Source organism: Pagrus pagrus, assembly GCF_965226575.1.
Source record: "Pagrus pagrus genome assembly, chromosome: 21".
Taxonomy (NCBI): Eukaryota; Metazoa; Chordata; class Actinopteri; order Spariformes; family Sparidae; genus Pagrus; species Pagrus pagrus.
Window position 1 is genome coordinate 9,037,513 of NC_140208.1, and position 16,361 is coordinate 9,053,873.

Consider the following 16,361-nt stretch of genomic DNA (forward strand, 5'->3'; position numbering starts at 1 on the left):
AGGCACAGACAGCCTAATGAATCCTGGATATCATTTCTCAGCTCCGCCTGATAAAGTTTCTGCTGCCAAATTGTTTGAGAAACCACATCCTCTGACTCGTTATGAGCACCGGTACTATCGCAGTGTGGATTGCAGTCATTCCACAATTTTGCTCGCAGCTGGAGAAGTAATTACTGTCATCTTTACTTCTTGTTTGTGCACTTGCTTCAGAAGCTTTTATTTTGCTGACTTGTTGCATGCTGGGTCTGTTGGTTTGTCTGAAGCATGTTGATTACTCACCGTGTTTGCAGAGGAAACAAACCGGGAAATTTATCTTTGTATTGCTAATAGCTGCAGTGATCAGTCCATCAATTAATTAAATCGATTGAAATAATGTTAGTTGCCAACTATTTAGATAAGTGATTATTTGTTTCAGTCATTTTTCCAATCAAAACCGTCAAACTTTTGCTGGTTCCAGCTTCTTAAATGTAAGGATTTGCTGCCTAATTTTTGTTTCTGTTGACGTTAAAGCCGGTGAAATTCCCTAAAACCCCAAACCAATGAGCCTTGCATTCATTCAACCACACATGCCAAATGCGACACCAAAGAGTGAAAAAAACTGTTTTGCTTTGTCCCTGCCTGATTGCATAACGGTCTGTGTGCATGTTTTTGGTTGAACCGCTGTGGGTGTGTTTTGCAGGGGAAGCCAGCGCGTCCACCATGTGGGATAACAACGCTTGGGTGTATTTCTATGACAACACCACAGAGGGAGAGCCTCCCTTCCTCATCCAGGACTTCGTCCACGCCCTGCAGCCCGACGCCCGCTTCATCGTCATGCTCAGGGACCCAGTAGAAAGGTGGGAGTAATCTCTTTTTCATGGCCTCCCACTGCATATCTGCACTGAAATGCCAGCGGTGATGCAGATACAGTTCTGACACGCACGTCGCCACCTCTGTGCCTCTATCATAGCTTTTACACTGTGCACACAGACAGATACTTTCCCTGTTTACAGGAAACAAAGAAGCTGTCGTTACGGAAGATGTGTTGACTTTTACTCAGTCTGGCTGTCAAATAAGTTTCGTTCTGACACCTTTATCAGAGGTGTGGAGCGCTAACAGATGAATGCTTGCCTGTGAGGCATTATGTTTAAACTGGGAGTACTTTTTGCTTTATTTTACCTCAGAGAACGTCTGAATCTGGGTAACTGCTGTTGCTATACATTTGAAATGTACCATTGAAATGTATTTTCTATGTGACTTCATACATATTCGCAGTCTTATTAAACTGTTCTTTAATATAGTGCGGAATTCCGTTAAACCATCTCATAAAATATTTTATTTAATATCCACTTTTTCAAATATTGTTTACTCAGCTTATGGAAAGTGATCCCGAGGAGAACACCCACATGCATATTGGTGTCATTGTGGGCACATTAGCTCGGTACCGTCTCTCAATTTATCCATAAATCCGAGTCTGTAAACATCCATATTGCTGCAATATCTATCTGGTCCTCCAAACAACGACTACTCATTTCTGTTTATTAAAGTCGGTAAGTTCTTCCATTATTACTTTTGCTTGGCCCGTCAATCCCTTCGGCCTTATCCACACTTTGCAGCTCCTTGTCTACATTGCTTGTAGTTTGTTTTGCTTTTAAGGATGTCTGCCTGTCTGGCTATATGAGTTCTTTTAGTTAGATATTCATTCAGGTACACTGCTATCACCCATAAATTTCTGGCCTGGCTCAGTATCTCAGTTTTGAATGATCTGTTCACAAAAAGGAGAACAATAACTCTTACTGTCCTGTCAAGAAAGTGTACAACAAGCCGGAATGGCATAGATTTGTATATGTGAGGGTGGATGTTTAGTATTCCCAAACCCTAGCCGTCCAAAAAACTGAAAGCCAATTTGTCTGACCCTAACTCTGACGTCCTTTTTTCAATCCAAACCATGACCCATCCCAAAACCTAACCAGGTAGTTTTGGTGCCTAAACCTACCCAAACTTTCACATTTTCTTTAACAATGTCAACCACATGCTTACTGATATCCTGACGCCAAAGATCACCTGACCGTTTTTACCAACACAGCGAAGGAGACCTCACTTCATCCATTAATGTGCATCCTAATACACTAAGATATCAAGGGGCAAACAAATCCAGGAAGAGTACACATTTTCAGAACAGCTGGCATTGAATTAGGCTTTTGTTTTTGAGGTATGACAGACTTTTGGTCCAATGGGACATTTTTTGGACTATTGGGGTTTCAGAATGATGGGTCTTCGGAACAATGGGCAGTCCCCTCTGTCCCTCATGTCCGCTTACGAATCAAATCATTCATACATGTCTCTAGATCGTCACCATGTCAATCCACATCTGAAATGTTTCTGTCCTTCTTCTTGATAAGACTTTATGTACCTGCTCCATCAGTCTAAGCACTTGTGATAATTGGTTCACCACATCGGCAAGCTGTGTTATCTGACAGCACGACTTGTTTACTACAAATTCAGTGATTGACGCTTGTGTTGCTGCACAACAGATCATTTTGATGCGAGACAAAATATGAGACAATCTGAGCATCTGTAACCTGAAAAACAATGTGTCGTCTGATACAAAAATGATATTTCAGGGTCTACCTCATGTTCAAATCTGCTCATAGATCATCTCTTTTGTCTTTCAGGCTCTACTCCGACTACCTTTACTTCGGTATTGCCAATAAGTCTGCAGAGGATTTCCACGAGAAGGTGTCGGAGTCGCTGCAGTTATTCGAGGGGTGCCTTACGGAGTACACAATGCGCTCCTGTGTGTACAACACTACTGTCAACAACGCCATGCCAGTGAGTGTACCCTCCCCTCAAGCTTTTGTCTCGCAGCCCCACGGATCAACGGACTTTAGCGACCAGCGAATTAACTGGTGGGAAGACAGAAACAAAAAAGGAGTGAGAAAGACAGATGGAGTGAAATCCACACTTCATTAGCACATGCTATAGCTTGCAGGACAGACTTAATGAAAGGGATTGGCAACACTGTTGAACCACCAAGCAGGGCAGCTTCTAGAGCCTCTTTGTACTTGAGGACCTAGTTTACCAGTGGTGTGAACTTCCTTCTTACTCACAAAAAAGACCAAGTCTTAGTGGCAGCCGGTGCAGGGCCCCAGTGTTGGGCCCCAATCCAGCTTTTCCCACAGTGCCCTGGGGCAGCCTGGCTGACAGGGGGAGGAGGAGAGCGACCCGTCCTCTTTTGGCTCCCCCTGCAGGCTGCCATATATTCAAAGGTCCTCGACTCCGACTGCCAGGGACAAGCTTTATGGCCCTCTGGGAGCACGCACACTCTGTGCCGCTGGCCTAATTGTCCATCCCCTAATATCTCGTCAGAGTTATTAGACCATGTGAAAAGCATTACAGCTGTCCTTACAGCGGTCCCTCATGCCTGTGGCTCCTCGATAAAAGTTTCAGAGCTCTGATTAGACTCGAGGGAGAAAAGACGAATAAACACCAGCATGAGAACACGACTGGCCTTCGCTGCTGCTCCAAATTGATTTAACAAAGGAAGAGTCGCTGGCCCGGCTTGTAATCATTTATTCTGAATGGCCTTTCAGTTTTGCTAAAGAGGGAAAGGGACACAGAGAAAATTCCTCTCCCAGTAACAAGGTGTTTTGTTTACGCCTACAGTTCTGCAATCAACTGTCACATGGGAATCTAAAAAACCATTTCAACAACAATTAGGCTACCTCAAAAATGCTCTGCTGAAATCTCACACAAAAATTCATTGGGTGATTTAGTTTTTGGGAAAAGAAAAATGGCCATTGCGAGATCCCAGAGCCCGGGTTTGTCATTTTCAAAAGGCTTTCTCTGGCCAACAGTCCAACATTTGAACATATTCAATTTAAAGCCCCCACTTTGATGGATCATAATAACGGGTTGAAACCAAGTGACAACATCGTTTAGTGACTATCTCGTCCAGTGGCAGGTGGCGATGATTGTCTCTGATTCCCAGATCCCTCAACAACTCCTGGTATTGCCTGGCGTTACCCTACGCTGAATGCATGGGGAAGATGAAGGGAAGAGAAGTGGAGTTCCCCCCCTCCCCTTGTTCATTACTTTAAAGAAGTTTAACCATGCATACAGTATCGTGTCCTTCCGCTGAGGAGGACATTTCTTGGCAATGGCTCAGTTATCTCTCATTGATTCTCCCGCTTTGTGTCCTCAGGTCAGACTGCAAGTTGGCGTGTACATTGTGTACTTAATGGACTGGCTGACCGTCTTCAGCAGGGAACAGATTCTGGTCCTGAGGCTGGAAGACCATGCCTCTAATAGGAAATACACAATGCACAAAGTCTTTGATTTCCTCAACCTGGGTGAGTAAACAACACATCCTAACGTGGCCTTGTCTGTAATCATTCACCACTGGGGACTCTGATCGATACTAACTAAATCACGAAAGGCAATTAGTGTGTGTAATGTTAAATGTTTGACACGGACTGTGATTGTTAGCAACGAGGATGGCGGGTGGCATTTAAACAAGTCAATATCAGCTGTTGTCATAGTAAAATGGCGAGTATGATGCTGATGCTGTATCAAAAGCTTGACTTATCGTTAAAGAACTGATGTCTAGTCCTCAACCTTTTCACACAGTGAGAGATTTGAATAGAGCTGGAACGATTAATAGATTAGTTGTCAACCATTTTGATAATGGATCAATTAGTTTGAGTAATTTTTACGAAGAAAAAGTACAAATTCTCAGATTCTAGCTTGTTACTATTTCCTAGTTTCGTTACTCCTCTATGACAGTAAACTAAATATCTTTGGGTTGTGGACAAAACAAGACATTTGAGGATATCATCTTAGGCTTTGAGAGACACAGATCAGCATTTTTCGTCATTTTCTGACATTGTTTTGAACAAACAACATATTGATTTATCAAAAAAATAATTGACAGGTTTGAGACATTGAAAAAGAAAGTCAGATCAGCATATGGCATCAGCCAAAAATACATCAATACATAAACAATCTGACTCCCATTTGAACAACAGGCTTGGTGTGCAGCTGCTTTGTATCCCGTTTCTATTTTGTTTCTATTTACAGCTGAAAGATGGAGCCGCGTCTCACGGGGCTTAGCACTTTGGTGAAAAATATGATCGCAATCATTTTTTATCCATAGAGTATCCTGATGATGACTTGTAGTTTTGGGGGAAGGTATTTTAATCAGCAGAGAAAACACTTTATTGATTGATTTTCGTGACTGAATAAAACGAGTAAACAAACTGTCCCCAAAGGACAACAAACTTTCATCCCGATTTACCTTGTTATATTTCCAGCACCTTTCTAAGCAGCCAACTTCCGAGCTTCAAACTGTTTTCTGGGGACCTTGTTCTCCTCTGAGGACGGCTTGTTTATTCAGTTATGGAAATAAATGAATACATTTCCGAGTTTCTATTAATATTACCTTATTAATATTTTAAATATAACCTTCCTGAGTTTGAATCCTACATAGTGTACCATACATAAAAAGTAAACAAAAAAAACAAAACACAATGTAATGTTTAACTGCAAACATGGCTTGATACTGAACAACATCTACTATAAATGTAAACGCTTCGCTTCAAAAACATGCTTTATCTGCCTTAACCAATCAATACAAGGTAACTTGCCTTGTAACTCATTTAAATGACGGTGTGGTCACAGGGGTGTTACATTTCACGTGATAGAAATGTTGGCCCTTCTCAATCTGTGAATGTCTGCATGTAGAGTTAAAAGTTCCCAAGAGAGATGGTGGTTTTCTGCACGTTAACAAAGAGCAGTTCATGTACTGCAATAGAAAATTCTCTAGACTTTAAAGTGCTTAAATTAAATTAATTTCCTTGAGATAAAGTTCTGAACCTCCTCACACCTTCACTGCTTTATGCCAACCTATTCTTGCAATATAAGTAGATTTCTTTTACCAACAGGCCAGTGTTTATGTGCGACACTTAACACAGTTTTGCCCCGTAGTCCTGAAGCCCCCCTTACTTCTATCTCACCGGTTCATCCTGCAGTTTAAATTGCCCTAAAGCTCAGACATGAGTCTTCAAAGAGCTGCCAACATCAGCCAAGGTGCGATTACCTCCCAGAGAGTCAAATCTCCTGCTCAGAGCGCTGCAGATACACAGTGACATTTCCGAGTCCCTTTTCAACGTTTTGTTCCATTTGTTTAGTGTTGCGGCAAAATCTGAAGTGGCCCAGAAAGAGGTGGATCTGAAAAGCGTGTTTGTGTGTGTTTTCGCAGGGCCGCTGACAAAGGAAAAAGAGACGGAGATCACGAGAAGCCCAGCGTCAAACACGAGGAGGCCGGCTGACAAAAACCTGGGACCCATGCTGCACATCACTAAAGAGATCCTGCGGGATTTCTACACGCCGTTCAACGAGAAACTGGCCAAAGTGCTGCGGAATGACTCCTTCCTCTGGGAGAACAACTCCAAACTCTGAACATCCCACCTCCCTTTTACTTCAGTAAAAAAAAAAAAAAAAAGAAACCACTGATGTGTCAGCCAGCCCTTTTCGTTTGAGTTTCATCTCTCTCAAGTGCCCATGGAAATCAATGTCTTTTTTTTTTTTTATCTAAATTATTTTTTAAGTTATAAAAGCAGAGATGAATCAAAGATAGAAAATAGCACAAGGGGAGTGTGGTGATTTTTGTGGTGTGTGTGTGTGTGTGAAAGAGAGAGTGAGTGAATACGTGAGAGAAAGAGATGTCGGCAGGTCTTGATTGTTTTTTTTTTTGTGAACAGATGTACAAAATTAAATAGTGAATTCAAAGATGTTAAAGCAGAGTCCTGTGCTGTCTTTTTAAGGTTGGTTTGATTAATTAAAAGATAGGCCGACTGGCAGAACAGAGAGGATGAGACCTACTGTAATAGTTTTGTCCTTTTCTGTCCGACACTGCTGGAATACATCCAAACAGATAACGGTACCTTGCGCCTTGATCATAATCCAGAGTTTTTAAAGTGCTATTTATATAAAGTGAGTGAGAACAAGCTGAATGGAGTCGTCTGGGACCAGAGCGTGAGGGCTTAGTGAAACTACATCACCATCTACTGGACACCGCATATAGTTGCAGTCTTGAAATAGGCCTCATCCAACACTAATGCTGCTGATACCAATAGCAGCAGACCAAAAGACATCAAATGGAATAACTGCTGTCTTTAAATGCAAACATCAGACGGCGATGTCCCGTAATCTGATATTAAACGAGTTTAAAGGAAATCTAAATGCAAATTTTTTTTTTCCATGAGTCAGTCAGTCGGCTGAAAAAGCAGCCGTGTAATTACTCTGATCAAGCCGTCATTATGATTTCGTCTGCTTCTGTTGAAAGGTTGTCACAAACACTGAATAATTACCAATTAGAAGGGGAAGCTGAATTAAAACACTTGTTAGATCGGAGGCTATTAAATCCGGCAAATTAATTTGGCAACTGAAACAAAGACTTCTGAACAGACAGAAAAATGCAGCCAGCCAGGGGTGAAAGATAACAATGAACAAAGCGGCAATTACATGTGTTTTAAAACCCCGTCAGGCCCTGCTGAACAATTTAAATGAAGAGACTATGATAATCTGACATGTTGAAATTACTGATAAAGTCTGGAGCGTACCACTTCTCCACACCAGAGGGCAGACAGAGCTAACCCATGTACTGTGTAGTCACAACTTGAAGGCACTTAAGTTGCAGCAACTGGAGCATCGACATCATCCAGAGTATTTAGTGAGCTTTAAACACAAAAATGTGTCTCGGCTGAAACAAGAACAAGAAAAGAACAACACTTTTCCTGTCAGTAGTCATGTCTCTCTTTCCTGGCAGCGTCTCCCCGGCCTTCACATCAAGAACAACTGACCCAAATACCACTGGAAAACCTCCTTTCATAATTAAGATGACAACCTGCAATCACACAGATTTATTGAACGACACAAGATCCCGTTGTTCTAGTCGAGGTCTCCAAAAGGGACTGCAGCTCTTTTCACTGTGCAACATCATTATGCCAGAAGACTGCAAATCATTTGCATATTTTGTTTGGAGTTGGATGGCTGAAGACGTCTTGCTTCAATCAGAGCTCCCAACCAATTTCAATTTTCTTGGAATGTACAAATATTACCTTTCATCCTAGTCTGTGCCGTATCATGAACACAATCGCTGACGGGAAACTGGACGACTGCTCCCGCTGAGAAAACCCTGCAGTTTCGTATTTCTGTGCATTTCTGCCTGTGATGAATTCTGGCCTCAGCATCCCAAAAATACAACTTCATGTCATGGGAAATGACAAGACTCAAGCCCTCGGTTGGATAAAAGCATAATTCAGTTGACCGACTCATGAGGAACAGATTTATAATGGTAATAAAGAGTCGATATTTGGCATCTATAGGCACAAGGATACTACAAGCTCAGCACAGTAGAGCTTGGCGGAGCTCATGATACGCTATATGAGCAGCAGAAGCTGAAGCAGTAACAGCAGAAGGGCGCCCAGCCCATCCTCCTGGGGATGTTTAACTATAAGAAAAAGTCTATTGAGCATAGTCAGTGTGCAAACTTGGCACCCGGCCTTTAGCTTCACTGCCCCCCTCCATTGTTGGGAGTAAACTATCTTGTGAATTTCAAGGTTGAGTCCATTTTATCAGAAACAAATGACGGCATGAATAGTAAAGACACCGAAAGCCTTTGTTTTTAATTGAAATATCTCTGTAATGCTGATGAAGTGGGTGGAGAAAATGTCACTGTGACTACCTACGCCTCTGTGTGAAGAAAAGTCAGTTAGCGTTTCCCATTAATTCAGTATCAAACAGAAATAATTAAATAAATAGACAGTGTGCTTCGCAACTGATAGCGAATACACATTACCATCAGTGTCAGCGACCCCTCCATGTCTTCATCATCACAAACAAACCACTTGAAAACATTGCAGTACATGTCCCAGTGCCAGAAAAAACAAAACTAGTTCAGCCATCACATGTAGGCCAAGTGATTCATAGTTAATAGCTGATTAAAGTCAGTGACACAGAAACAGGAATGAGCAGCGAAGAATTAAACAGTAAGCGAGAAGATGTGCTCACAGTGCACCTCGCGGCCTAATGGTTAACCAAGCACAAAAACACCAAACAGAGCCGAGGCATCCAGAAATATATTTATAGTAGCATTAGCAGCATAAACTCACCCTGCTGCAGTGATAAAGAGATTCCCAGTGTTGTGTCGGGCATCTCAGCAGAGATAAGTTCCCTGGGAACAGAGTTAACATGGTTACAGGATGGAAAAAATGTCCAAGTTTTCAATGAAGTTTGGTGCAGGGAGCCGGCTTAATTACTGATAGCACCAACACCTGTGGAGGTTCTCTTGATTGGCAGCAGGGAGCACCTGAGCATTATCTGCAGCAACACACACTCTGTTTTGACTGTCAGCAGACGAGCTTGCTTGTGTGTTGTGAGTGTAGCGGCCAGTTTCGAGCAAAGTTGGCAAAAGAGCCGTTGAGTGAGACAAAAGAAATGGTGGAGTAGATTCATTCAGGGTGTGAAACTTTTTTCTTAGGAGGGACAAAACTGGATCTTAATGGCGGTCCATGTGGGTCAGAAGCAAGCACCTATTTTAGTAAGTTCCCTTGATTCCCTGACTTTCTCTGCAAACTTTCACATCAATTTTACCTAAAACAATATATAAAATACGTTCTGGTTATAATAACATTTATCAGACTCAGTAAGATAGCCTACTGTATTAAACAATATGGCTATTTATTTTGGTCACCAAGCAGTTGTGGATTATTGGGTTTCATTTGATGAATTATTGGTTGATTAACTAACATTTATTTTGATTCTGCTAATTGCCTGTGTAGCCATAGCCTGATATTCCTTATTTTTCTGTGCAACGTTTAGTTTTCATTATGGTTTTTTTGAAGTAACTAGGCATACTCTCCCTGGAAATACACATTTTTAAAGGATACAGTTGATGATATTCTATATTTTTCTTACTAAAAACAATTTACTGTTCCTCTTAAAAGAACATCTAACATAATCCTGTCCGGCGCTTCATCAGCTGCCACTTCCGTTCTGAATAAGACGAGCTGGCTCTGTCGTCCCTTGTTGCTGTATGGATCTTTCGAGCTTGAACAGAAGAAGCCGGCAGCATGACGACGGAGCCCCTGAACCTGTAACACGGAGGCAGGGCGTTTCAGGTCACATTTATCGGATTCACAGCAGCATGTTGGACATGTCCGCGAGAAACTTTGTCCGCGGGTCCAATTCTCCTCTGTCAGTTTAGATAAGAAGAGCTTTAGCAGAGTGGCCTCTCTCTCCAGCGCCTTACCCAGTTTTCACTCCTCATCAGGTCTCTCTTAACTCCTCTGCTCTCCCTTCTCGTAGTACTTTAGCCTCTTTGTCGACCAATACTTTAATGAAATTGCTTTGTGGTGTGAACTTCTTAATGTGAAGGATGTCTGTTCCTGGTCTCTTAAGTTAAGACCTATGACCGTCACAGAAAATGCCGTTAAGACCACCGACCAAGCGACGATCACTACATCTCCAGCTCGTAACTCTCCCACGATCCTTCCAAACTAGCTGAAAACGAAAACAGAGTCCTCGTTTGAATCGCAGCTCTGTGTCGTCAATGATTAATGCAACATTTCTTGCGATAACAAGAAAGAAAGATCTGGATAAACAAGTTTATGCAACAAACATTTGCAATCCATCACGCTGATTGAGTGCTCTGATAGCCTGCCAGTTATATTTGAAGAGGCTGTGTGAGGCCCAGTCATGCCCACTGCTGATGAGTGAGCGAGGAACGCAGGAAACAAACACATCTTTATGAAGACTGTAATCTCCATTGGGTGAGATTTGTTAGAGAAAATTTAAAAAATACAGTGATTTTCCTCCTTTTATATTGCACACAGTGATCCAGAACAGTCCCGATCAGCTCTCTCTCCTAGCGTTTGTGGGATATTCAGGGTTCAGCCCAAAACATCTGTTTGTGATATACACTGCTATGCACTTTTATCTCTTTTGGACACATGTTGTAGAAACAGAAATGGTCCCTGGCAGGGCTAGTGATTACTGATTGGCCTGCTTATTTCTTCACACAGTCTGCAAAGCTAAGCTAAGACGCTATTGTGTTTTTTTTTCATGCTCTTGTAAAGATTGCTGCACATGGCTCTTTGAAAACAACTTTGTTAGCTGATACCTCCAAAGTCATGGGAAGTCAACATCTTTGGGGATGTTTAAAACCTCAATAACTCTTTTAATGATTTAATGGCTCTGATTAGCGTCTGCAGGTTTCCGCAAGGTTGAATTGATCAATTCCATTTTTTTTTTCTCAGACAAAACCTTTAAAGGAACAGTTCAACCAAAAGTGAAAGGTCAGTCATTATCTCCTATTGAGAAATGCTTGGCTGGAGATTACAGCTGATGCAGAGCACCGACCCTGCATCCGTTGAACCTTGGTGAACAATGACACAACTGCAAGACGCCTGGGACGACAGGAAAAAACAAAGAAGAGACATCTGGTTAAAGCACATCCTCCACTGTTAAAGGACGAGTTCACCCAAAAGTGAAAATTTGGTTATATCAGCTCACCAGCATGTTTGTGGAAGTTTTGCAGTCGACAAAACATTTCTGGAGCTTCACAGCAAAGCAGCGTTGCAGCGTTCTCCTAAAAAAACTGAAGTAGATGGAGCCTGTCAACTCTTCCTTTAACAATGGAGGACGTGCTAAACCAGATGTCTCTTCTTTGTTTTTTTTCCTGTCGTCCCAGGCCTCTTGTGCCTCTTGCAGTCGTGTCATTGTTCAACAAGGTTCGATGGATGCAGGGTCGGTGCTCTGCATTAGCTGTAATCTCAGACTCCAGCCAAGCATTTCTCAACAGAGACAGTACAGAATTCTAATGCGGTTACACCTGCGGCTGTTGAGCCGCTGGATGTCCTCTGGGGAGGTCATACAACGTGCACCGCTGCTTTACAGTCAATATCCTGAACACACTGCAACAAAGGACATCTGAAATATAAAGAAATGAACATTGAATTTGAAGGAAAATCAACTAAATAATAGTGAAATAATCTGTCCATGGAGGAAAATAACTTGATGACAAATCTTGAAACAAGTCAGTTAAAGGTCGAGGTAGTCTCTTGATTTATTTTGAAGAATCTCTCCTCATGTCCTGTTGTACTTCCCACTTCCTGTCTTTGTCTTTTTCCTGTTATTTTTCTGTGTGCACCTGCATTTCGTTAGTTAATCAGACCCTGTTCATTTAAGTCAGTGTTTTCCCTCACTCTTTGCTGGTTTCTGTTCTCTCCTCGTATTTTTGTTTTTCAAACCTACTTGCTAACCTTTTTTGCTAAAGACATAAGGAGAGTGGTAGCTATGTGGGTTCACTCCATCAATGTAGCGTGTTGAGTGACTCAATTTAAGATTCCCTGATTAATTGAGGCTTAAAAGACATGTTTATGATATATGAATTCAAAGACAGATACTACTAACTTTTTTAAACAAGATGTGTAATTTTAAACAGAACTTTTTGCAGTGTACGGCAGCTGCATTGTCAAATCCTTGATGATCCTCGGTGTTTTAGAGTTGGATAACCTTTTCATTTTGCCTTAAGTGGGTCAACAAAGCCCTCTGTAATATTTTCAAGGAGACAGTATGAAATGAGTGAATGATCGAAAACAACTTGGCAATAAAGAAACAGCCTATGGTTGCATCAACTTTAATTACATTTGACTGTGCTCCTATGCAAATCCATGCTTCAATCAGGATTCTCATGACATTCAAATTAAACTGTCACCGTTATTAGATTCAAACATCTGGCCTGTTTCGGTCACATCCAGCTGGAACCTGTCCCGGCTGCCGCGAATGTGGACAAAGAATTAGAAACACAGGTGTTCAGGAAGGGAGCGTTTTCAGGGAGGAAGCTGAGGGCGGCTGTGCTGAAACGCATCAGGATCCAGGCTGCCGAGTAGGAAAACTGTCATTGTTACCGAGCAACTTGAGGTCTACGTGTGTGATGAAACGATAAAGAGCCTTTTCATCACCCGAGGGTCTCCAAAGTAAAGACATTCTTCACTACCTCCCCGGACCACAAACAACAGTAAATCGTCTAAAATTATATGGCCACGACAAATGTAATAGTTTCAGCAGGGATCATAAAATAATACATGTAGAAGGAGAAAACCATGAAAGTAGGCTGTAGCCAGTGTAAAACACAGATGTCCAAGGTACATTTTGTCTCAACTGGCCTCAGTGAACAGCTTACTGTGCACTTTGACAAGTTATTATCTTCATACCAGTGGAAACATTTGTTTAAAAAATTTAGTTCAAGCGACTTTGACTTTAAGTCAATGACCTTTATGTGGCCAGTAGGAAAAAACAGAATCAAGGATCAAACAACGCTGACATGCTGTATCTTCTTTGACACTGTCGGGCAAACGTATACATATAGCAGACACTTAGCACGTTAGCATTCACTTTGAGTTGTGTTTCTGGTCTCCTGGAGAACGCAAGTCTGATGTATTTACTCTGCTTTTTAACTCCCGATGGTAATATACAGCTCTTTAATCTAAATTTTCTCCAATATGTTCACCAGCTAGCAAGTTGCTAACCTGGTAAAGTCAGCTGTTACACCAAAGCAATAAGCAAAAGACACTGAAATGCTCCGTACAGCTGAGGGGGACTGCTGTAATGGATGATGATCCTCTGTCAGTTAACCACGTCAGGTCACCTCTTTTGCATGTAGGCATATGATCCATGATGTTAGCTAGTTAGCTCAGTTAGCCACGCAGCTAGTGTTTTGGACTGGGAGCTTGGAGTGGTATTATGAGACAGGACAGGCAGGTCTAGCAAACTTTTGTATATTTTCCTTTAACTAAAATTCTTACATATTGTACCTTTAACACACTACAACATAAAAGAAAAACAAAAGTCTTTGAACAGCTGACAGTGTCGTGGCCCCCAAACTATTTCCTGCTTCCTCGTCCTTCAAGGATTGTTCTCCATCATTGGAAGAGTGAGACGAGGCCTGTTCTTGCTGGATGGTTAATGACGGACATAGTCTCGTTTGAATTTTTTATTACCTAGGGATGTTTTATGAAGTCTGCTTCTCATTTATGAGTTACATAAAGACAAAAAAAACAATCCTGCTGTGTTTTTATGTTGAAAATGTGCCACATTCTGTTCTAGACATGAGGTATTTTATTTACACTTTATAGTGTGTGGCTTGTCTTTGTGACCTGGTTTTCCTTGATTTACTGAACTATGTTGTTTTGTGTTATTTGACTCAAAAAACTTGAAAAAAATGTAGATATATTGATTATAGCAGCTTCGTGGGAAGAAGAGAAAAGTTCCAGATCCATAAAGGCAATTTGCTTCCGTAGTCATCTATTCTTACACTGTTATGCATCATTTTGCACATACCATGGTGTAAAAACAGTATATATTTAATTATATATATATGAATAATAAAAACTGGCTGGTGGGCTCTTTGAATATCCGTGCCATCATACAGGAAGTTCCAGTTCATATAACTCATATATCTCTCAAACCCTTTCAGTATCACACAGTGATTCATCATTGGCTGTACTGTTGAGTTTCAGTTCCAGAACTGCGATTTAACAACATATCAGATTTTGAAGTTTCTTTAGCTATTACAAAACTTAAAGCGAGAAAAACATCTTGCTGTGCTGTAGCACAACATCTTAAACAAACTCTAATGAAAGTGGACGAACTGAACCTGCTTCGGATTAAACAAATTAACTGTTTAATATCTGAGCTTGACCTTTATCTTGAGCTTTCGTCACCATCTGACTGTTACGTGGTGCGATCCAGCTACTTCAATCAGCACTGGATATACTGACTATTATCACACCAATAAAAAAAGGGTGGGGTTGCTGAGTTCCAACAAAGACACCAGGAAAACATAAAACCGACACATTGCTCAAGGCTCACGGCACACTGCTCTGCATGTGTGCCGGCCGAGCAAAGTGACCATCACCACGTTTCACAGTTTCCATGGACACAGGAGAAATATTGGTACGATCCAACACCAGCCTTTTAGCTCCTTCTCTGATTATACAGCGATCAGAAAGCCAATTTTGGAAGTATATACAACACGAATCATGCAGAAATAGATTTACTCTATACAGAAGATTGCAAATAATGTGATGTGACATGCCTTCAAAAAAAAATCTAGGAAGAAAAGTGCAGCTGGCTCTAATTACTCCTCGTCTATGTCACTTAAATTTGCATTAAAGTCAAACATTGACAGCTGCGATGTCATTCTCGTGGAGAAACTGGGCAACGCGTTTGTCTTTAAGGTGAATCAAGATCCAGCTTGCAGATTCAGTTCCTCTGCCTGTTTTGAGAAGTTGACATTCATCCATAATGAAATGCACATGCATAAAAATCCAAGGTTGTTATATACCACGTTTCAGATCCATAAATGTGTCACATAACAATACCTTGGACGGGTAAATACTCAAATAAATAAATAAGACAAGGCCGGTTTGTCCCTGTCAACCTGTTTGTCCGCATTGAACTGTTACCATCAGAATTCATTAGAAATGTTGGACACGGGCCAGTTTGACACTCTGAAGGTTGTGTTTGATGGACGATGGCAAAAATGTGCGTGCGTGCATCCATCCTTTGTCTGCGTGTGTGCAGAACGTGTGAGATTGTGCGCATTAATCAGATTCCCCGAGCAAAGAGCTCCACGTGTTTAGGCCACTCCGGATCCATTAGCGACTTAAATTCACGTCGAGTCAGCGTGTGATTTTGCAGTCCAGATTGTCACTAACTACTGTTGTCTGTGAGGGGAAAATGTAGCCTTGCTGAACAGTACACTACCATTATGCATTATTCCTTCCACCCTCACATTCTCAATCTCAAGCCGGTCCCCTTTTTTTTCTTCATCAATTACAAGCTGCCAAAGGAGCAGCAGGGAGCCTCTAACCTGTCACTCTGGGCACTGATGTCCAATTAATGAGAATTCAGCCAGAGATCCCCCCCCCTCCTTAAGAGATTATGAAGAGAGGCAGGAGCCATCACTCTCCCACCTTGGGTGTTCTTCACTGAGAAAGACAGCTATTGTCACAACATCCCTGCCTCAAGCTGCTCCGCTCCACAGCATGACAAGCGACTGTTTGATTTGCCTGTTTCAGACCGTCGCAGGTATTTTAATGTGGACGTTCTGGCTGTTTTTCAGACGGCAAGTGTAGGAAATGTTTTCATGCTTTAATAAATGTTGACTGTGCCTCAGTAACTTCTTCTTCTTCTTCTTTACATATTTTGTATTCTGCGAAAGCCGCGTGTGGCGCCGTAGATCACAGACAAATAAATTGTAAATAAAATATAAATATGGTCCGTACTCAGGGTTTCTCTTTGTTTTTTTTCATTTT

General features: G+C 41.6%; 3 protein-coding genes across 6 annotated transcripts in view; 2 read left to right on the forward strand and 1 right to left on the reverse strand.

The window, feature by feature from the left end:
- chst15 (carbohydrate sulfotransferase 15) overlaps nucleotides 1-6,848 on the forward strand; it is a 40,523-nt gene extending 33,675 nt beyond the window's left edge. For both annotated transcript variants that reach the window (XM_084343209.1, XM_084343210.1), the window contains exons 5-8: nucleotides 680-836; nucleotides 2,655-2,811; nucleotides 4,184-4,331; nucleotides 6,239-6,848. In XM_084343209.1, the coding sequence (XP_084199335.1) occupies nucleotides 680-836; nucleotides 2,655-2,811; nucleotides 4,184-4,331; nucleotides 6,239-6,438 (662 nt within the window). In that variant the 3' untranslated portion in view covers nucleotides 6,439-6,848. The remainder of the gene's footprint in view (nucleotides 1-679; nucleotides 837-2,654; nucleotides 2,812-4,183; nucleotides 4,332-6,238) is intronic.
- The window catches only part of LOC311250987 (uncharacterized protein), an 87,694-nt gene extending 78,446 nt beyond the window's left edge, over nucleotides 1-9,248 (reverse strand). For all 3 annotated transcript variants that reach the window (XR_014621341.1, XR_014621342.1, XM_084343214.1), the window contains exon 1: nucleotides 9,153-9,248. Coding sequence is in view for 1 of the 3 variants with exons in the window: in XM_084343214.1 (XP_084199340.1) it covers nucleotides 9,153-9,195 (43 nt within the window). In the remaining 2 variants the exon portion in view is untranslated. The remainder of the gene's footprint in view (nucleotides 1-9,152) is intronic.
- A 130-nt stretch (nucleotides 9,249-9,378) lies between these two features.
- The window catches only part of cpxm2 (carboxypeptidase X (M14 family), member 2), a 40,719-nt gene continuing 33,736 nt past the window's right edge, over nucleotides 9,379-16,361 (forward strand). Inside the window, exon 1 of the mRNA XM_084341712.1 lies at nucleotides 9,379-9,580. Within this exon, the coding sequence (XP_084197838.1) occupies nucleotide 9,580 (1 nt within the window). The 5' untranslated portion in view covers nucleotides 9,379-9,579. The remainder of the gene's footprint in view (nucleotides 9,581-16,361) is intronic.